This window comes from Megalops cyprinoides, chromosome 20, assembly GCF_013368585.1.
Source record: "Megalops cyprinoides isolate fMegCyp1 chromosome 20, fMegCyp1.pri, whole genome shotgun sequence".
NCBI classification, from domain to species: Eukaryota; Metazoa; Chordata; class Actinopteri; order Elopiformes; family Megalopidae; genus Megalops; species Megalops cyprinoides.
Genome location: NC_050602.1, coordinates 28,075,001 through 28,098,310, shown reverse-complemented (window position 1 = coordinate 28,098,310; position 23,310 = coordinate 28,075,001). Strand labels below are relative to the sequence as shown.

The 23,310-nt window shown below is 48.8% G+C and overlaps 1 protein-coding gene across 13 annotated transcripts in view; it reads right to left on the bottom strand.

Annotated features, from left to right (window-relative positions):
* Positions 1-23,310, bottom strand: part of LOC118796142 (adhesion G protein-coupled receptor L2-like) — a 101,715-nt gene that overhangs the window by 30,687 nt on the left and 47,718 nt on the right. For 7 of the 13 annotated variants that reach the window (XM_036554979.1, XM_036554981.1, XM_036554987.1 and 4 more), the window contains exons 5-7: positions 17,927-17,941; positions 16,015-16,815; positions 32-334 (exon numbers count right to left, since the gene is read on the bottom strand). In XM_036554979.1, the coding sequence (XP_036410872.1) occupies positions 32-334; positions 16,015-16,815; positions 17,927-17,941 (1,119 nt within the window). The remainder of the gene's footprint in view (positions 1-31; positions 335-16,014; positions 16,816-17,926; positions 17,942-23,310) is intronic. The other 6 variants (XM_036554980.1, XM_036554982.1, XM_036554988.1 and 3 more) reach the window with 1 other exon arrangement.

The following is a 23,310-nucleotide window of genomic DNA, read 5'->3' as shown; positions in this document are numbered from 1 at the left end:
GAGTGAGAGTGTGTGTATGTATCTGTTGTACCTCGGGTTCCTTTAGGGCAGGGTCGCTCCACAGACAGGCCCCTCTGTGTTTGGGGCCAGGAGATGCCCCTCCTCAGGGTGGCCTCACAGAAGCGCTGGGGCAGGGTGTGGGAGCTGGAGGAGGGCGGGGTCGTGGGCTCGGGGGCCTGGGGGTGTGGTCTGGCTCCCTGGTTCGAGTCCTTTGGCCAGGCTGTGGACGCCGCGCTGGCGGGGTCTCTGGGGGCCGGCGTGGATGGGGTGGTCGTGGTGGTGGTCGTCGTTTTGGGAAGTTCAGACGTGACAGGCACCTCTGACACCGTGGGTACTGTGGCAGAAAGGAGGGGTCAAAGGTTGCTTGGTGATATATATCACATAACTCTATGCACCAAGGGAACACTTGGATGTGTTAAAAGGAAAATCACTTTGCTGATTAGTATATCTATAAGTGACACCACTTTAAATAACGCACTAATTCAGTTCTGCTGCGCATTCATGTGGAATATTTAATATGACACATAGCTCTGTGTGCCTAGACTCGTGTTAATGTGGAGGTGTGATCACACACAATCACACTGATCTGCTTCCCATGTGACCAGCAGCAAGCCTTCAGCAGGGAAAAAGCCCCCCGTCTGACTGCCCCACAAACTCAGGAGCACAAGAAATCAGCCCCCAGCTGCCACTCTGACAGAACTTGGGGTGAAAATAACCGGCGTGGCGTCTCATTGCAGCCGCGGCGAGTCTGCACCTTACAAGAAAATAATTACAGCTACACGGGGCCGGCAGGCAGGCCTCTCGCCCGAGACGCCGCGCGAGCACGGCTGATTAAACCCCAACACAGACTTAGCCGCCGCCTTTCACTTCGCATGCGTTTCGTCTCTCTGTTTGATTAAACATGCATAAGGCACTAACATAACTCCTGCAGCCAAACACACCGCCACCAGAGACAGACAGACTGCCACAGCTCTCTCTGCAACAGGCAACATGCGACAAACAAAAACCAAATCTATTATTGGACGACCTCAGCGTGAGCACGGCAGGCCTCAGGCCTCAGCGTGAGCACGGCAGGCCTCAGGCCTCAGCGTGAGCACGGCAGGCCTCAGCGTGAGCACGGCAGGCCTCAGGCCTCAGCGTGAGCACGGCAGGCCTCAGTGTGAGCATGGCAGGCCTCAGGCCTCAGCGTGAGCACGGCAGGCCTCAGGCCTCAGCGTGAGCACGGCAGGCCTCAGGCCTCAGCGTGAGCACGGCAGGCCTCAGGCCTCAGCGTGAGCACGGCAGGCCTCAGCGTGAGCACGGCAGGCCTCAGTGTGAGCACGGCAGGCCTCAGGCCTCAGTGTGAGCACGGCAGGCCTCAGCGTGAGCACGGCAGACCTCAGCGTGAGCACGGCAGACCTCATTGTGAGCACGGCAGGCCTCAGTGTGAGCACGGCAGGCCTCAGTGTGAGCACGGCAGGCCTCAGGCCTCAGCGTGAGCACGGCAGGCCTCAGGCCTCAGCGTGAGCACGGCAGGCCTCAGTGTGAGCACGGCAGGCCTCAGCGTGAGCACGGCAGGCCTCAGCATGAGCACGGCAGGCCTCAGGCCTCAGTGTGAGCACGGCAGGCCTCAGGCCTCAGCGTGAGCACGGCAGGCCTCAGCGTGACCACGGCAGGCCTCAGCGTGACCACGGCAGGCCTCAGGCCTCAGCGTGAGCACGGCAGGCCTCAGCGTGACCACGGCAGGCCTCAGCGTGAGCACGGCAGGCCTCAGGCCTCAGTGTGAGCACGGCAGGCCTCAGCGTGAGCACGGCAGACCTCATTGTGAGCACGGCAGGCCTCAGTGTGAGCACGGCAGGCCTCAGCGTGAGCACGGCAGGCCTCAGCGTGAGCACGGCAGGCCTCAGGCCTCAGTGTGAGCACGGCAGGCCTCAGCGTGAGCACGGCAGGCCTCAGGCCTCAGCGTGAGCACGGCAGGCCTCAGTGTGAGCACGGCAGGCCTCAGGCCTCAGCGTGAGCACGGCAGGCCTCAGCGTGAGCACGGCAGGCCTCAGCGTGAGCACGGCAGGCCTCAGCGTGAGCACGGCAGGCCTCAGTGTGAGCACGGCAGACCTCAGGCCTCAGTGTGAGCACGGCAGGCCTCAGCGTGAGCACGGCAGGCCTCAGTGTGAGCACGGCAGACCTCAGGCCTCAGTGTGAGCACGGCAGGCCTCAGCGTGAGCACGGCAGACCTCATTGTGAGCACGGCAGGCCTCAGTGTGAGCACGGCAGGAGAGCGAGGCACTGCAGGAATTTCAGCACGCTGTTTCTGCTTTGCTAATTTACATCTGACGATGGCATTCCAGTCAAATCTTATATCTAAGTATGCATATTGATTTGATGAGATACTCTTAGATAAACACTTGTGAATCTGTTCTTCCAAACAGAAGAAATGTTTGGTGCTACATTAGAAAGAGAGGAGGACATTGTCTTGTTTCCCTGGTCACTCATATGGTGTCTGTATTGTTTAATACTCTCTGATACTCCCTGTGAGTATTTGTATTGTCTGACTGTCTCTCTCTGATTTAAACATGTCTCGATGGTTTCTCTTCTCTCTCCCGATGTCACTCTGATAAGACCTTACAGAACAGCATTAGATTGCTCATGACCCCTCCCCCGTGTCCCATTTCAGAATAAAGTGCTTCCACAGAATGTACGAGGGAGGACAGCACCCAGACTGTCACAGGGAATTCACACCTAATAATACAGAACAACATTATCCAAACCAGTCTTTTACAATGTCCTGTTACGCTGTGTAGACTTGCTTTTTTAGGTTTACTTAGCATACAGACTTCCCCAGGATCAATAAGAGCAGAGTGCTTACATTTTAAAAATCTATTCTATGTCTTCTGTTTCTCATTTTCCCAGATGGAGTTTTTCCAGGTAAGAACCTCAGTTCCTGAGATCTAACAGCGTGGCTGTTCCACCCAGAGCCTGGCCCTCTCACCCTTACAGGCTGCAGGGCTCAGCTGGGTGTATCTGCCACATCCTACCAGCAGCACATACGCAATACAACACATGAAAAATACATTTCAGGCTGGAGGAGAAACACAGAGCAACAGAAGGTAAAGGGGAATCATTCTGACATGAAAGAAACAAAGACATTTTGAAACAAAGAAAGAGCAGGTTTGAGAGACAGTAATCCTAGCATTCATCTTTAACTGCTGCTTTCCCTTGGGCGAGGCGATGTATATGCACCGCTCAGGAACAGAGTCGTATGGAATGTTTAAAACGTTCGTCTGAGCTCTGAGCAGCGTCCTGGATCAGGGCATCTGCAGTGGAACAATAGGAAATGAAAGGAAAAGGGGGACGTGTTCTGGCCTGATGGAAGCCTGACAGAGCTGCCTCTTTGAAGTCTGTGACAGGAACCTGCTCTTCAGGTTAACAGCAGAAATGCACTGAGCTTCAGAACCCCCTGGGTGACGCCCACTGTGTTGGTTTAGTCCAGGTTTCCTTCACTTATCGCCTTTGATCACAGCCTCCCAAAATGGGCCATTTTCATGGTATGAAGCCCGACGGCAAACATACAGCACCCAGGAGAAGCACAAACGCCATTTTCACTGCATTAAGCTCACAGAAGGGCCTGGCCTGTTCTGGCTGCACAGAGACAAGAAGAAGAGGAAGGTGTGGCCAGGGTTTTTTTTTTTTCTTTTTTTTAAATCCACCATCCAATCAGGTCTTAAAGGGAATGTGTGCAGCCTATGTCAAAGTGAGCACACAAAGGAATAAACACACTGATTTGTTTTTTACGCTCCAGTAGAATTCCACTCCACAGGGGAAACACAGAGTCCAGGACTCTTCATCTACATTAACCATGTTCTCCCCGAGAAGCTGAACTGTAAATAACAAAGCCATGCCTCTTACAGAAATTACAAGAGTGACATTTATCCAAAAGTGTCGCTCTCAGCCACACTGAGCACAGAGGGGATTACCACACACTTTATCTATTTATTCATTCATTTATTCATTCATTTTCAATAAAAATCTCTGAATACTGATCTAGGAATTATACTAGTGTTTTCATGGAGGAATATTGGAATAACATTAATCTTCTCTGTCAGTGCTAATGAACACACCCGTTTGTACTCTCGTATAAAACCACTGCCGGCGTGAATAATCCCAACAATCAGTCTAATCTCATTACCTCCCCACTGCAGGCCGTTTGTAAACCAGCGCAAACTAGCAGGTGCTGAAGGACTAAAGGAGCCACCCTGCGGCTCTCCGCTTTGTCTGGGGCTAAACGCTGACGCTGTGTCGGGACAGGCCCACTCTGGACCCCTCTCAGGGTTAAAGACCGGCTCTGAGCTCCTCTCTCTCAGGGTTAAAGACCGGCTCTGAGCTCCTCTCTCTCAGGGTTAAAGACCGGCTCTGAGCTCCTCTCTCACAGGGTTGAAGATCGGCTCTGAGCTCCTCTCTCTCAGGGTTAAAGACCGGCTCTGAGCTCCTCTCTCTCAGGGTTGAAGATCGGCTCTGAGCTCCTCTCTCACAGGGTTAAAGACCGGCTCTGAGCTCCTCTCTCTCAGGGTTAAAGACCGGCTCTGAGCTCCTCTCTCTCAGGGTTAAAGACCGGCTCTGAGCTCCTCTCTCACAGGGTTAAAGATCGGCTCTGAGCTCCTCTCTCTCAGGGTTAAAGACCGGCTCTGAGCTCCTCTCTCTCAGGGTTAAAGACCGGCTCTGAGCTCCTCTCTCTCAGGGTTAAAGACCGGCTCTGAGCTCCTCTCTCACAGGGTTAAAGATCGGCTCTGAGCTCCTCTCTCTCAGGGTTAAAGACCGGCTCTGAGCTCCTCTCTCTCAGGGTTGAAGACCGGCTCTGAGCTCCTCTCTCTCAGGGTTAAAGACCGGCTCTGAGCTCCTCTCTCACAGGGTTAAAGATCGGCTCTGAGCTCCTCTCTCTCAGGGTTAAAGATCGGCTCTGAGCTCCTCTCTCTCAGGGTTAAAGACCGGCTCTGAGCTCCTCTCTCAGACTGGCTTCAATGATTGCATGAGTTACATGTCTGCACCAGCTGACACTTAATGCTTCAGTGGCAGCAAAATAACATCAACAAATGAATAAAAAGAAAAACTATTCAATATTGTCCATTCCTGAAGTCTGTGCATCGGCCTGACATCTCCTAGCCACCCCTCTGTAATTTTCTTTTGATTACAACAGAAGCAGTTTCTGCGGCGGTGGAATCGGAGGGTGTCCACGCTGCGTTTAACAGGCTGTCGGGGTGGAAACGCAAACGCTGTCACTGTGGGAGAGATGTGTGTTACAGCCCTCTGAGTGCCCGCAACTCAAACAGCCAAAACACCACCGTCATTTCCAGACTTGCTTTTCATGCTTTTATTGACAAGGGGGACAAAAAAATGAGAGGTAAAAACAAAACAGCAGTTTTCCCACCACAGCATCCCGAACAGAGAGAGATCACCGCAGCTCTGAGGCCGAACACCAGCTCAACGCATGATGTAAGTAAGATGTGAGGAAGGGTTTTAAAATAAACAGTTTGTTTCTATAACATTGCATCACATTATTTGCTCACTTGCAGAGCGCAAAGCGAAGCTGGATTTCAGTGGCACAGTGCTGCAGTCACTGCACACCCTGCCCTGGTAAGATGTTGTCGAGACCAGGCTCTCGCTTCAGCTGAGAAATGCCCACCCCGCGGTCCTCCCTCATCGAGGAGCACAGGGCATCTACAGACACCCCGCGGTCCTCCCTCATCGAGGAGCACAGGGCATCTACAGACACCCCGCGGTCCTCCCTCATCGAGGAGCACAGGGCATCTACAGCCACCCCGCGGTCCTCCCTCATCGAGGGGCACGGGGCATCTACAGACACCCCGCGGTCCTCCCTCATCGAGGAGCACGGGGCATCTACAGCCACCCCGCGGTCCTCCCTCATCGAGGGGCACAGGGCATCTACAGACACCCCGCGGTCCTCCCTCATCGAGGAGCACAGGGCATCTACAGCCACCCCGCGGTCCTCCCTCATCGAGGAGCACGGGGCATCTACAGACACCCCGCGGTCCTCCCTCATCGAGGAGCACGGGGCATCTACAGCCACCCCGCGGTCCTCCCTCATCGAGGGGCACAGGGCATCTACAGCCACCCCGCGGTCCTCCCTCATCGAGGAGCACGGGGCATCTACAGCCACCCCGCGGTCCTCCCTCATCGAGGGGCACAGGGCATCTACAGCCACCCCGCGGTCCTCCCTCATCGAGGAGCACGGGGCATCTACAGACACCCCGCGGTCCTCCCTCATCGAGGAGCACAGGGCATCTACAGCCACCCCGCGGTCCTCCCTCATCGAGGGGCACAGGGCATCTACAGACACCCCGCGGTCCTCCCTCATCGAGGAGCACAGGGCATCTACAGCCACCCCGCGGTCCTCCCTCATCGAGGAGCACAGGGCATCTACAGACACCCCGCGGTCCTCCCTCATCGAGGAGCACAGGGCATCTACAGCCACCCCGCGGTCCTCCCTCATCGAGGGGCACAGGGCATCTACAGCCACCCCGCGGTCCTCCCTCATCGAGGGGCACGGGGCATCTACAGCCACCCCGCGGTCCTCCCTCATCGAGGAGCACGGGGCATCTACAGCCACCCCACGGTCCTCCCTCATCGAGGAGCACGGGGCATCTACAGCCACCCCGCGGTCCTCCCTCATCGAGGAGCACAGGGCATCTACAGACACCCCGCGGTCCTCCCTCATCTACAGCCAAACCCGGAAAAGCCAGCAGAGACGCACGCACCCGCAGGATCAATGCTCAACACGTCTACCCTTCAGAAGACAAGGCAAATGACAAGTCTGGCATTCATATAAAAGATTGATTTTAGACATTCAGGCAGCAGCTATGTAACCGTGCGGCAGAGAGAGAGGAGTCACAGCATGTGTCTGTGCGTGTGTGTGAGGGAGAGAGCGAAAAACAGGCCGTTTTGGCGACAGGAACGAGACTAACAGCAGAACTCCATTATTACCAGCATAATGATCATAGCTCTATTATCATTATCACGATTATATGTACTTCTATTATCATTTAGATGATTATAGTTCTATTATCCCTAAAATTATTATATCTGTGCGGGAACAGGTAGGCTGATGAATTGGGATGATTCTGGGGTCTCCATCGCTCCACTTATCCCTGCCCTCTAAACCCCCCCCCCCACCCCCACCCCTACACACAGCCTCCTTTATTCATATGACATAAATTTCAATTAAATTTCATTCAGGGCGGGTGCTCCAATCATGTCTATTGGTATAAATAAGTATCATAATAATTTGGCTCTGTAAATGCCAAATACAAAAATTCAAAAAGTAAACCTTACACATAAACATCTGTGAGGTGAGTGTCAGAGAAACACACTACTGATAACCTTAAATAAATTTGTTAACGGGTAAAAAAAAAGAAGAAGTCACTACAACTTGTTTATAACATCATAAATAATCCAGATGATCACACTGATGCTTAAAAATAAATGAATACAAATAATATGCAACTGCCATCCTGTTGGCTCTGGGCAGGGATAACACAAGACCAGAAATAATAGATGGAAGTAAAGAGATGGCATGATCAACAGCAGGGAACCTGTGCAGGGCGTGTCCTGCTGAGCACAGATGGGCGTGGCAGCACCAGGTGACAGGTAGGAACAGCAGGTCCCCCATCTGCCACCTGCTATTTTACCACCAGCCCAGCAGGTGAGGAGGGTGTGGGCCCTCAGCATAGTGTTAGTTTCTCTGCTCTCTTAAAAGCTCCATGCTTTCCTGTTTGCTGTGGCTTTCCACAAACAGCGGTGAGAGATTAGCGTTCTGCACACAAAACACTTTTAAGAATATCCTATTGGAGCACAAAGTAATGTCTGATGAGCTCAAATTCAGCTGAAAATAAGAACATTTTCATGGCGTGTTTTATGAATGCGGAGCCATCACTGATTCCTCCTTTATTCTGTGTTCCTCCTCTGTGTTTCTGAAAGTCTTCAGGGTGAACGCAGACTACACGCCAAAGACACTGAGGTAGCAAGATCTTCTGCTGTTCCAACAGCAAACACCGTCATTGTGTGGTGCAACAAAGATAGCATCAAACCATTTCTATGCAAGCCAAGAATCAAGGTACACTATAGATATTTGAGACTATATGGTTCCCATGGTTACACAAATATCTAGGGAGCATCACATGGTGGATAAAAGAAAGGCATTCAGTTAATCTCTGTGAAAAGATTGTCTTTTGGTGTTTCCTTAATACAAAGAAACATGATTGTGTATGTCTCCAATTATGTATGAAACGACCCCAGTATGCTGCAAGATTGTTTACAGTTTTAGTCTCTTACGTTTAGTGTCCTTTCTTTTCTCAAGGGAGCATCTGCTTGAACACTGACAGCAGGCTTGGGGAGGCCATACCGCTGGAGGCCTGCAGGGGGTGTTTTCAGCAGAGCCTCAGCACTCAGCAAGAGGAGCTTAAGGCACTGAATGGACAAAGTCGCCTCAGCTGAGGTCCTGGCATACACCGGTTGCTGTAATTAAGTCTACATCCTTAAGGCTTTCACCTGGAACAGCAGGTGTGACAACTCTTTGCTCCATGAACGGAGTAACTCTTTGAAACAGCAGACCTCGTTGGAAGACGCTGTCTTGATTGGGCTTGTCATCTCATGGAGGCTTCTCTGCTGAGCTCCAGCCTGGAGGCTTCTCTGCTGAGCTCCAGCCTGGAGGCTTCTCTGCTGAGCTCCAGCATGGAGGCCTCTCTGCTGAGCTCCAGCCTGGAGGCTTCTCTGCTGAGCTCCAGCATGGAGGCTTCTCTGCTGAGCTCCAGCATGGAGGCTTCTCTGCTGAGCTCCAGCATGGAGGCTTCTCTGCTGAGCTCCAGATGGCGGCGCGGTAGAGGGATGCTCTGTGTCCCTCATGACCCTGCGCAGCCGAGCAGCCCAGGGTGACTGAGGACCGCGACAGTGTCTGTGGTTTCCGTACCGCGGGTCTCTGCACAGAAACAGTAGCCTTAAATTTTCACAGTGATGCCTAAAAAACTGGCACTTGTTAGACTGTAAGAGCCTGATATCACTCATAATTCTCACACTTAAGGTGTGAATGTTCCCACGAACTTACATAAAACCACACCTACTTGTGCCAAAGGACAAACCACGCTGCCTACTGGGCTGATTTTAACGACAGAGGTGTGAGTCTGTCAGAGACAGTCTCGCCTGTGTCCGACTGTTGGATCATAGGGTCCTCTTCCAAACAGCTTATGTACAGCTACCTTGTCAGAGTGATAAAAGTAAAAAGCCACCCGGTACCTTGTCTAAAGAGTCACTTTCATAGAACAAAGGGGGAAAGGCATTTTCTTACTACATATTGCAACAGCCAATACATGCTCCCTTGTTCCCCTGCCCTACGACACCTTCACAGGCGTCAGAGTTCACCCCGGGGCCGGGAGGAAACCCGGGCCCCTGCACCTCCTGCGCCTGTGCCTTCCGGTCAGCTGAGGAACCACACGTGGCTCCACGTGGTTTCACCAACTTCGCGCGTCCGTTTCTGAGCGAACGCTGTGATTCTGTCACTGTGTGTGTGAAGAGCAGAGGTCCGGTTCACCTGGGGCGCTGGGGGCCATGGCACCTTGGGACAGACCTGGGAGGAACAGACAGCTCCACGCAGGAAACGAGCCTGGGCCAGAGAACTGTTACTTTGGGCTTACAGAACAGCCGCTGCAGGGATATTTGTTTACAAAAAGCAGCCCCACTGTTTTTAGCACCTTTATTGCATAGCCTTTTTGAGGCAGAACTGGAGTAGGTGGCCAGTTGTACCGTCATTCTGAGGGGCAACACTGGATTCCAGTGAGGCTGTATCCTCCCATAAGTACCATGTATTAATCTCGCTGGCATCAAAACATGTTCCGCACTTGACACTTTTGTTTAACTGTTATATTTAATACTTTAACAAACCGCATATTAGCTCGACATCAGTTATCGTCAGCGATCTAGTCATGTGACTTTACAAACGGCTTGCTTCCCTCAGCCAGGATTTCGCCGCTGAGTGTGACACGCACGGAGGAGCACACTGCAGCTGAAGCAGCTTCTCAGCATGTGTCCGAGTTCAAAAACAGGATTTCCACCTTTCAGGCACATGAATTCCCTTCAGCTACAGCTGCTGACATAAAGAAAGGAAAACACTAACCAGTGGAATTTATTTTAAGTACTAAGAAGGTAATTAATATTTGATTTTCCTTAACAGAATAATATCAGAGAAGGACAGATGGGAGATGAGAGCGCTGAACAGAGCCGTGTCTGCCAGTGTGATCTGCACACCCTGCTGTGACCGGTTTCCCCTCTGCAGGTACGAATACCTGCCCCACACCCCAAACCCGGCTGTGAACATCCGCATGTGCGCGTGCAGACACCAGGGGAACGCCAAAGAGTCTCTCTCACCTGGAGAAATGGCATCAATGAGCCGGAGCTTCTCACTGGGCCACAGAGGCCTGAAGCAGCAGCGGGGGTTAGAGTGGAGGCCACCTGACATCCCTTCACAGCAACGGATTACCTTCAGGTTCATGTTTGTGAACTAAATTATTTACACGTTCATGCTCTCTGATATTAGATCACTTGCAGATTACTACCGTGGAGAGACAATCTATTGATTATCCGTCATTTTACAAATACCTGGAGTTAAGGCTTGATGAAAATACTTTTTAAAACCCACACAGACAACCTTGCTAGAAATCTGAATGTAAAAATGGCTTTCTAATATGAAATTCACAGCATCTAATCATTTATAATGATTAGATGCTGTGAACACATGAAGCCTCCTTGCACATCATGTAAACCTGACAGGAGGCTTCTCTTGCTGAAGTGGGTTAAATTGTTCATGTGTTCAAATTTGGTATTTTAAATTTGTGCTTAAAAGACTCAAATGTGTATGACTGTCCGGTCCTCATGGCCAGGTCTATTTTGGAAAAAATCTCAGCGAGATTACCTGTTAACATAAAGACTGAATACATCCATGTAACTAAAATATCCACATGCTTCTGAGTGCTGATAATGTTGTACCACTTTGTTACCAGAGGAGACTGGAGGAATTGGCATACAATCGACTCAAACACACAGCATCTTGGGTGCAAACTTTCCCCAACGCCTATTAGAATGGTAAAACTCTACAGAATCCCCCTTTCCCACTGAAGAGCCAGAACCGGGCTGGCTCATTACACCCCTTTCCCACTGTAGAGCTTGAACCAGGCTGGCTCATTATACCCCTTTCCCACTGTAGAGCCAGAACCAGGCTGGCTCATTACACCCCTTTCCCACTGTAGAGCTGGAACCAGGCTGGCTCATTATACCCCTTTCCCACTGTAGAGCCAGAACCGGGCTGGCTCATTATACCCCTTTCCCACTGAAGAGCCAGAACCGGGCTGGCTCATTACACCCCTTTCCCACTGTAGAGCCGGAACCAGGCTGGCTCATTATACCCCTTTCCCACTGTAGAGCCGGAACCAGGCTGGCTCATCATACCCCTTTCCCACTGTAGAGCTGGAACCAGGCTGGCTCATTATACCCCTTTCCCACTGTAGAGCTGGAACCAGGCTGGCTCATTATACCCCTTTCCCACTGTAGAGCTGGAACCAGGCTGGCTCATTATACCCCTTTCCCACTGTAGAGCTGGAACCAGGCTGGCTCATTATACCCCTTTCCCACTGTAGAGCCGGAACCAGGCTGGCTCATTATACCCCTTTCCCACTGTAGAGCCAGAACCAGGCGGGCTCATTATACCCCTTTCCCACTGTAGAGCCAGAACCAGGCTGTTGGTGTGAATGGACTAGCAGGAGCTGTTCTTACTGCAGCTGTTTTGTGTGTGTGAGGGGGAGAGGACAGAGTAAAATCGTGTGCAGCAGCAGGGGGCTGCTTTGTCTGTCTCCTTTTTTCAGTGCTGAGGAACGCAGTACAGTTACTGTATGCAGAGTGCAGTCTGCCTGGCTATAAGTAGGCCAGCACTGGTCATGCTAACATGGCTAGGCCCCATTCACACGCACAGGCAATGCACCACCACAGTGAGCTGCCGCTAAGCAAGAACTGAGCAAGAACTAAGCAAGCCGCCTGATCCCAGTGCAGCAGCGCGCGGCCGTGCAGGGTGAATTCACATACCAAAATACAAAGGCCTTCTGCTGGCACATTCAGTGGAATATTCTCTTTAATGTGCTAAGCATCTCTCTCCTCATGTACACATCTCAGAATAAGAGCAGAAAGCACAATATCTCTAACACTACACAGCATAGCCATGTAAATCCCTCATTTCACTCTCTCACTGTTCAGGTCTTCCTGAAAATGGTGTAAATCTCTCCAAAGGAAAATAGCATGTAATTTAATTCAGCAAATCAAGCTCATTTTCAGCCTCTAAAGTGCCTGTAAGAAAGACACTCTCACTGCAGCAGGGAGCGTCAAGCATACTGGAATCAGGATACAGATATCCATCACCATGTTACAATCCCTTCACTGCATCACCATGGTAATCCTCTCACTGCATCACCATGGTAATCCTCTCACTGCATCACCATGGTAATCCCCTCACTGCATCACCATGTTACAATCCCTTCACTGTATCACCATGGTAATCCTGTCACTGCATTGCCGTGGTAATCCCCTCACTGCATCACCATGGTAATCCTCTCACTGCATCACCATGGTAAGCCTGTCACTGCATTGCCGTGGTAATCCCCTCACTGCATCACCATGGTAATCCTCTCACTGCATCACCATGGTAATCCCCTCACTGCAGAGGAGCCAGGCTTCCTCTCTGCCAAATTCTTCATTATCACTACAGACTGGAGCACTCTGATGGGCCCTGAAGAGATACTTAGAGGAAATAACCACCTGCGGAGCTGGAATGCCCTCTGAGACACACACACGTGCACACACTCACACACATACACATACACACGCACATACACACGCACATACACACACACACGCACACACACACGCACACACACACGCACACACACGCACACACACGCACACACACGCACACGCACACACACGCACACACACGCACACACACGCACACACACGCACACTCACACACACACACACACACACACACGCACACACACGCACACACACACACACACACGCACACACACAAACACACACGCACACACTCACACACACAGGCATGCGTGTGTGCACATAAGAAAGGGAAAAAGACCAGTCACAATTTTTCACTCGAATTGAAACATTCCCAAAACATCATATCCCTCTCATCTCCGCACAGCGACACTGGGCTGGCCAGCCAAACGGAGCTTTTCTCCTCAGACTGGGACAGTAACGACGGAGCTTTTCTCCTCAAACTGGGACAGTAACGACGGAGCTTTTCTCCTCAGACTGGGACAGTAACGACGGAGCTTTTCTCCTCAGACTGGGACAGTAACGACGGAGCTTTTCTCCTCAGACTGGGACAGTAACGACGGAGCTTTTCTCCTCAGACTGGGACAGTAACGACTCACGGCAGGCAGAAACACAAAGCGCTGAGGTCCGAAGCTCCCTGCTCCACCACAGGCTGCGCTTATGCATATTCCACTCAGCATCTCCGATAACCTTCTCCTGTGCACTACTCAGGCACACAGATACAACCCTCACACTGCAATGCCTTCAACACTTAGCACAATCTATAATGTGTTCATTCATTATGCTCATTAAACTCCATTTAAACAAAGAATCAAAAGACCTCGATGATTTAAACGAAGGAGCCAAAGAAGCTGTTCAAATTATTTCACAAAAAACATTTCTGACGTTTGATGTTTTGATTTAAGCCCAATGCCAAAACTGTATTACAATTTTCATCTAATCCTGTAAAATCATATTGTGTAATTTCTGAATCCAACCCTCCAATCAGCCCACCCTCTCCAGCCTCCTCGCCTGCGTCGTGCACCCAGATGCGTGCAGCTACAGCACCGCTGGCAGACCCTTCTCCCTCTCTGTGCTGCTATTAGTGGGGAATCTTTCTGGCAGCCATTCACCCCTGTGATTACAGACTTTTATTCTTTGAACTGAAAGCAGACAATATCTTTGTGTCTCAGAAAATGCCTCTAATGTGCTGCTATATTTTGATCTGCACTGTTAGGATCCACATTTATTCCAGGGCATCAGAGAGAGCTGCACCCACACCCCTCTGATGCATCCCAACATGCACCTCTCTCAGGTAGACTCTGCTGTTTAAATGCATGCAAGCACAGGGAGTTCTCATTATGAATGACATGCATTAATGAAAACATTTAATTAGGGGCACTTCAGACAGCACTCACATAGATTTATTCTTCTGAGGCTTTTAACAATAAAAACATGGTCAGCATGAGACAGGCAAACTGCAGACTGAGAATAAAGGCTAGACAGCATGATAACATCAGAGTACACATGGGCAGACTGTTCAGGGACTGTGAGGGCTCCTAAAAATGGCTATACTCCATAACAGTTGCATGATGACATACTTGTGAAATAAACAAAACACGAAATGAATCACAACTGGCTTACGTCTTAATAAATTAAAAGGTTTTCACGTGTCTCAGTGACCCATATCTTATATGGTGTATGTAAGACAGCAACTGACATCACTGCCGCAGTTCTCCTTAACAACCAACAGGGGCACCGTGGAGCAGCAGAGGATGCAGCTGTATTCCTGCATAAATATACACTAACTAACGCTTTACAAAACATAGATAAGGGCCTTTTGTATAGTGTTCAAGGTTAAAGGCGAAGGAATAAGGTTGAGCTGGAGGTTTAAGCATCATTTTCCTCACGCTTCAAGCGCTACTTAGAAAGGACTTATGAGACACATGACTTCAGCTCCGCTTGGTTTTAGCGGAGAATGACCTGCACTCATTAACAGAGGAAATGAACTACTTACCAGAGTCAGATACAGACTTGAACTGCACTAAGCATTTGGGTTAACAGCAGAAGAGCTCACACATCCTAAATTCCACTCGATTTTCACTTATTCCACAAATGTAGAGTGTATTAAGTTGATCGTTGCATGACTTACAGTGCGATCAGACGTGGATGCAGGATGCAGTTCTAACAGGGTTTCTGTGAGCTCCAGCATTTATTAAACACACATTAGAATGTTTAATTGAAAATCATGTGTTGTGAGTCCCACTGTCTTCCCTCCATGTGTACTGCAATTAGAGGGCAATTATGTTAATTCTGCTCTTAATTACACACATATGAGCACCCGCAGAAAGCATGGCGTGCAAAGCCATCCTCTGAATAGGACATTAAACCAAGTCCTGACCCAACACGGTCATTAAACATCCCACGGCATTAATAACAAAGAGCAGGGGTCCCTGCTCTCCTGGCCAGAGTCCCAATCTGCCCATTTAATCTTGGCCCAGTTTAATTAGTTAAGTACGGCCCTCCCTCTCTATCTGATGCAGTACGATGAGCTGGTGTATTTAACACCAGCTGGGTACTGGCAGGAGTGGGGGGGGGGGTGGGTCAAGGTCTCCCTCCCCCACTGTAAATTATTTTATTATCATGATCTGAATTTACCCAAATATTTGAGTATAAACTCTATAACATGCCATGTGAAAAGAGGAACCCAGGCAGTCAGAATCCTCTCACAGCTGCCTCTATCTATTGGCTATTGAGCTAAGATTACTGTGCTCAGATCCGTATCTGGTGTTCCTGGCTACAGATTGCACTTTTCAGGGGCTCTGCACCACTCATCCAGGGAGGCCTGGGTCAGCTGCTGATGGGCTTTACTGCACGGGCGTTAGGGCGGAGCCACAGCCTGATGAACCAATGGGGAGCCTCCTTCCCCGGTCCCTACGGACACCTGATGCCGCTGTGGGACTGAAAGGCCGCTCTTCGCTGTGAAATACAGCGCCGGCAGCCTCTGTAATCAGCCCTTACACAACTAACACACATTACATTGTAAATGAAAATGCAGTCATCTGTGACATCTAGCACACAGGAGGCAACACACCGCGGGAGAACTGGCTTATCCCAGCCCTCCCACTCCACACTGCCTCTGCAGAGCATGAAAACAGCCCTTACCTTGAGCGGGGTCGGGGGGTCCGAACTCCAGGTTGTACTTCAGTATGTAAAAGTTATTCCACACGTACAGCTGGTTATCTCTGGGGTTGTAATCCACGGCGGTGATGTACTGGTACTGGTTGGGAAAGGGGATATCCACAGACTCGCCCTGGCTGTGCTTGGTGTTGTAGACGTAATCGATCAGGCTTCTGCTGACGTCGCTCTCGTTGTCCTCGTAGGTGGAGCGCACCACGTACAGCACGCCGCAGATCATGAGGGCGTTGGAGGCCGAGCGCTTGTCGTAGCTGGTCTCCCAGGTGGCCTCGAACCGCAGCGTGTACGGGTTTAGCTGGCTCAGCACGATCATGCCGTTGTTGTGCTCGGTGGCGTAGATCACCCACAGCCCGTTCTCGTCCACGGACAGGTCGATGTCCGTCTTGCCGCCCCAGCGGTAGGGCGAGGTGTCGTGGTAGTTGGCGTTGGCGATGATGGCCTCGCCGCTCTTGATGCGGGTGCGCAGGTCGAATTTGACGATGTTTCGGGTCCTCTCCTTGTTGAAGAAGACGGCGCCGTCGTACACCACGAAGCCCGTGCCGTCCACGCGGTGCGGGAGCTTGTACGTGGTGGACTGCCGCGCGTTCTGGAAATCGTCCAATGAAGCGTACTCCATCAGCGTGTCGGTGCGGTAGGGCGTCCAGGGCATGAAGTAGACCTTATCGCCCGCCTGCAGGGGGTCCCTGCACCACGCCCCCGCCTGCTGCTCCGCCTCAAATGCAAAGGATGCCTCGGCCACCGCTTTCAGCGTCCCGGGACACAGAAAAACTGGCCATGGGGAACAAACAGGACACGGCTTTCAGCAAACAGCAACAACACACGTCCCACAACAGCCACAAAACCAGCCTGATTACTGCTTCTCTAAAGCAATGCCCAGTAAGAGAGGGGGATAAACACACTCATTTCGGTGGCCAGCACACTACACCTACCACACACGCTTCAAGCACAGTTCGGCTGAGTGCCAAAAACAAGAGACAGCAAAGGAAACAGGAAGGTGAAACAAAAGCCTATATTAGGTGATATTTTGTTAAATTCTGTTTTTTCATAGTAGTTTGTCATATTCCGTTATTGTATGTATTCTGTTACATGATATGTAGTTATGTTATGTGGTGTATTTCACTATGTCTTGTGCTATCTGATAACATGCGCTACATTACTCCATTGCTGTTCTATAACATTAGGTCCTATTCTGTGCCATTTAGCCACACTGTGCTCTAGTCTCCTCTTCTGTAATGGCTGAAGCCGAAAGTCCAGACACACCCAGTCCAGACTGGAAATTAAAGACAGGAAGGACACTGAACACACACCTAAACACTGCCCTGCAAATGCAAAACAAAGAGCAGCATTCAGCTTCTCACCTTAAACTGTCCAATTAAATTAAACTGATTAGAAAAACACAGCAACAACAGAAACTACAGAATGCAATGCTCACAAAGGAAATGATTAAAAACGTCATTTCGAACAGAAATACGGACGTAGGAAGGAGAAAAGAGTGAATGATGGAGGCAATGTAGAGCTAAGAGAGGCAGAGGACAGGGAGGGGGGGGGGGGGGGGGGGGGAGACACTGGGGGGGTTATGGGGGGGGTGCAGTAGCAGCAGCGCGTGTAAGAGGCCATAGACCCTGCTGCCCTGACATGCTATGGAGAGGGAGGGCAGTCAGGCGGAAGGAGAGACCCCTCCCGGGGGGGGGGGGAGTAAAGCCTCTGGGCCTCCTGACACTGGGCTAGGCGTGCGGCTTTGAAGCGCTGCTCTTATCTGTCCGTTTCATTACTGTCTCTAACTGTCACAGGGGCCAGAGCACCAGAGAGGGGGTGGGAGGGGTGCAACTATATGCCACAAAAACAAGGAGCTCGGGTTCGAGTGCTGGCAGTTATTTACCTTTTTGCTCCACTTCTATTTTAAGCATTGGAAGAGAGAATGAGGAAAGAATGCAGGGAAAAGAAAGGTTAACATGAATTAACTGTCATCGCCATGGTTTCACATGCAGTAAGACACGCAAGAGCACATGTTATGAGACAGAGAGTCTGCACTGGGGAGGAGAGGGAGAGAGGCTGCCGTCGGAGCCGGCCACACCTGCAGGCAGGACACGACAGGGTTAGACGAACACAGCTGAGTCCACCTGGAAAGACCTCAGACAGGCCGGGACACACACCGCCATGCCGGAATAAAGAAGGTTCACACTTTCCCTGTCCGGCAGACAACAGAACTACGCTCCTTTGTCCAGTTCTGATATGTAATCATTCAATAAAGAGTCAGTAAATACAGGTCAATGCACTAGAACAGTCAGGACTGCTATGAGCCAACAGGAAACATGGATCTTAAAAAACTTGGAGCAGTGCTTTGAAATAAAATAAATGAAATTTAAGTCCAGATTGTAGCCTTCCAGTGTGTGACCTTACTGTTTAACAATGAAAAAGCAAAGCATTAATCTACATGACTGCTAGACCAATTCAGACCGATAAATATTCACAAGCCAGCTTACACAAGACATGCTCCATCCTGCTGGCTTTCAACAGGCCATGAGGTTCAGACTAAACATTCTTTCAAACCTGCACATCTGAGGATGTAGACAACAGGCATACAGAGCCTGGAGTTTTAATGTTTCTACAATGTTTGTCAAAGTGATAAATCTTTGTAAAATAAATAAATTGGGAAATGGATCTATAAAATAGTATTTTTAAATCCAAAATTGAATGGATCATGTTTGCAAACTGAAAAGGATAATATATAATATATAACAAGACAAGACAAGATCATGCATGTATTAATGTCTTAAAACATCACATATGTTCAGAATTTACCTCTCTGTGAGAACACGGGTAAAGATGTTTAATCGGGTGTGTGATGGCTTAGGTTTATGCAGTGATGATATTTAGTGTCTGAGTGAGAAGCTCGCTCGCTGCATGCCTTACTCCGCAGAAAGAGTGTGAGCATCTCTGCTTGTTTTGTTTTGGCTATGTTGCCTTTCACTTCATTTCTGAAATCACAAACTGCACACCGAAGAGTTCATGTATAATTCTTCTGTGTTTTTGGGATCTCGGAGCGATTTGCGGAGTGTTTGTGCTTTCTTGGGAGGGGTTTGTATTTCTCTGTTCAGCTGCAGTGGGTGTAGAACTCAGCTTCAGTCATGTGCTGGGCTGTGTTACACAAAACTCTCAACAGCAGAGGTAAATAATTGATAAATATCATAACACATATGAAACTGATACATGATTTAACACATATGAAATTCTCATTTTTGATTCTGTTTGTTTGGGAAGATTTCTCCATAGAATAGACACGATCAGTGTGAGTATAAACTACATTAATGAGGAATTCACAAAGTTAAAATCAGCAAGAGAAATCACAGCTCATCCCCTCATGGAACAGCCAAGGTCTGCTTTTTCCTGACTTAGGAAAAAAAAATCTGATCAATGATTTTCACAGAAACATAGAAAAACCCTCAGATACAACATGCTCATGAAACAGTCCTGCAATAATGGATGGATACAAAAATATTTAGTTTGTAAATTTGCTAAAAGCCTCAGCCATAAAATATTTATGATATGTTGAAAAAAGGAAACTATTGCATGTTATTTTAAGCCACATTCACTAAAAGCTATATTGACATTCAAAATACTGCAGCTTTGAGCTCCATCCGGTCTATGACCAGAGGGGGGCCAGTGTTCAGGCTGTAATGATCACCATCACCTGCTCTATAAATGTGCAGAAATATGTGTAAAATATGATATTGGAGGGATACACACATCATGTGCAAGACTTTGTTACTGGATTTAAGACCTTGTCTTTCTGCCAACACCTGCTCTCTGCCTGTGAGATCATTTCTCAGATGTACGACTGTGTGTGCATGTACAGTCTGAGACAGACTGAGCCCCGCCCTGTGCTCACTGAGCATGCTCAGAAGGCATGTTCAGGACTGAGGCAGGGGCCTGTCGATCCCTCCACACTGAGCTGGGTCCTAACAGGCCACCTTTCTCTGGTGCATGCTCCGCGATATGAGTTACAGACAGTAATAGTGAATGTTCTGTAAATCATAAAACAAAGTAGTTTTTTTCTGATGTGTGCAAGCTTAAGGGTGCTACTCAGTCTGGTTGCTATGGTGCATTTACTTAAACTTGTGAGCACTGAATTTAAGCAAGCATGCCATTTTTTTCCAATTCTCAAACAGCATCAAGAGTTTGAAAGGAATGAAAAAATCTAAGGAGGTACAGTTATGGAGTGAATATCACAGTACAGGACAAAGCACAAAGCAGCAGCCTACTTTAGCCCATATGGTCTGGCTGCCTAAGAAGTCAAACCCAGAATGCAACAATCAAGAGAACAGAATACAGCCAATCAGAGAGCAGGAAGAGAGAACGTCTGGAAAAGAATATAGAAAGCTCACTGGACCTGAGTCTTAAGGTGTTAGTAAACAAGAATGAAATCAGTCACCAGTCGCAGAGACAAGAGGTACAGGTGAAATTCAAGGTGGGAAACAGGTCTCCTGTAGCCTACGCAGGGAGAGAAGAGTCACATACATTTAAAGAACAACATTCAAAAAGGACAAACAGTAACAACCCAGGAATGCAAACCAGAAAAACTGAGGAACAACAGAAAAACATCTGGCGATAACAAATGCCAGAGAATATGGGTGTAAAAGGTCAAAAAGCAGAGAGAAAAGTTTTTTTTACTTTTAATCTGATTATGCTAAAGTATTCTGAAAAAAATGAAAAACATGTTCTTGATGGTTGAAATGGAATTTTTCTCCCCCTCTGTTTCCCTTTCCTCCCATTTTAGTAAAAATGCCTCCACATCACCCAGGGGAACAGGCATTTCACACAACGGAGCTGGGATCTGCGATCAGATGGCAAAGCCAAAAACCACAGCGACTACACAGCAGCATCACCCGGGCCCCGCCTCCGCACTCCAGACTGAATGGGGCCGGTTTGGGCCAGATGGGGCTGGTTGGGGCCGGTTGGGGCCGGTTGGGGCCGGTTGGGGCTGGTTGGGAGCAGATGGGGCCGAAGGAATGCAGCCATTTCAGGGGGAGATGTCAGACTACATCCATCCATCCATCACAGCATCTCCAGCATGAATGGAAACTATACCATTAAAGGCAACTGAAGTCAATGTTTTAATCAAGGGTGAAAGGCAGAGAACTTCAATTACAGACATTCTATTGTCTTTCAATTGCTGTGGTAAATAAAACCAAATCCGGAATACTGTCTCATGAAGAAAAAAACAACTTTGAACAACTTTTTTTTTCCAATTTCTCTTTAAATATGAACATTTCAAAAAGTCTCTCGCTTTGCTTTCACCCTGTTTTTCAGGTTTGCATTTAAGGTAACAAACAATGAAAGTAAGTGCGTCTCAACTTTTCCAAAAAAAAAAATAATAATAACTGATGTACTGTTTTTGTATATGATTATTATATTATTATGGGATATAAGTCTTAATGGCTTGTGAAACAGAGAGCACTCTGTTGGGTGGTGCTGCTCTCTGCTCCAGCCTCCTGTGAAAAGGTGCTCAGCGTGTTCCTCAAAAACAGGCCTCAAACACACATCCCCCCGGGTCAGGGCCCCCCCACGGCAGAGTCATATTCTTCTGAACTGAATGAACTGACATCGGTCAATTCAGCCACAATGCTACAGGTTCTGTCCGCCCATTTAGATCTCACTGAAAACACTGCCCCACAGAGCTGTAATGAGCCTCTTAATTATTGTTATTATTATTATTATTATTATCATCATTAGAAGCCGAGTACACGCCCCACTCAAACTGCACACAGCTGTCGTGTCACGCGTGTATTTATGCATGGTGGTGAGCGGCAGGCTGCGCTCTCTGCACCTCTCTCCACACTTCTTCCTGGGTTCTGCACCTTTGTTTGATCTTCTACCTGAGCGCACAAACGCTCCTCACCTCCGCCTCTCAGACACTCTGCTCCAGACCGCTGCTTCTCATTATGGCAAAAGCATTACCGTAAACAGCAGACAATTCATAAAAACAACTGCTAATAACTTGCTCTGATTTAATTATACTGCAGTTAAAAAGAAGTGCATTAAGAGGCTGTTTTAAAGCCGTTGTTGGCGATGGTTATCACACCTCTGTAGTGTGGATGAGTGAGGCTGCAGGTGTCGGAGAGGCCTGGCCCCCATCGCCCGGGCTGGCAGAGACGGGAAAACGCACAACCACCGTCGTAACTCACGACACTCAACGAGAGTCTGCTGTTCCTCTCTGCCCCGCCATCACCCCTACGAGCAGCACTGCGCTAAAAACACCGCTTACACACACTGCACAGTGCAGTGACTGAAAGGAGCTGCGACCGTCAGCATGTAAAGACTTAAATCTTTCAGCTGATATTATATATCTACTCTGAAAACACAAATGATTATTAGTTATTATGTTATTATTATTTTTGGTAGCACTTACTTTTTATTGATTTACTATTTAATTTGTGACTATTAGGGCAAAAATCATTATAATAATTATCAGCATTATAAAAGTCACACTCACCATGACTACAGACACAGCCGTTTACCTGTGGACAGTGTGGGTTTGACTGTGGTTTTTACATTACTGGCTGGGCTGCTTTCTCTCTGGAGTTTAGCTTCAGCGTCTTATTGATAAAAACGAACCCAGCCCTGTTATTGTAAACTCCGCTGTCTGACCCCCCTGCCTGTCATCAGGCAGCAGAAAGGAGGGGTGCTAACGAGAGCCGTCCCCAGATGGGCAACACAACCGGCCTTAATAAACATCGATTTACTGGCATCAGCAAAGCAGGCACATATTCTAATTATTAAATATTATGTTCACATAGTGTAGTTATATGACGTTTTTTAACGATTTCATGATCTCTCTTCATAAGTAGTTTTAGAGCAACACTCATCTCCCTCTTTCACGGGAGGATATTTGGGAAACTGTAAAACAAATAAATACAAAAAAATGTATTTTTGTATACATTAAGATTTATTAACTGTAATTCTGGCCCCTCTGTCCCGATATTATTATAGCTCTTGTTTCTACTGAGGTACATTTAATACAGCTATATGCTAGCCTTGTAAATTGTTCTAAATGAGAGTTTCTGTCTAATAACAACAACAGCAATAATAATAACAACAGAAATAGTAATAATAATAACAGCACTATGCTGGCTGCTGAGGACAATCTTTTTATGCTCTTGTTATTCTATACGAATCCTCCCCCACCGCACATACAGAAAATCTGCTGACTTAAAAAGTCTGACTGTTTTCTTGGCTCCAAAGAAGCCATATTTTTCCAGCTCA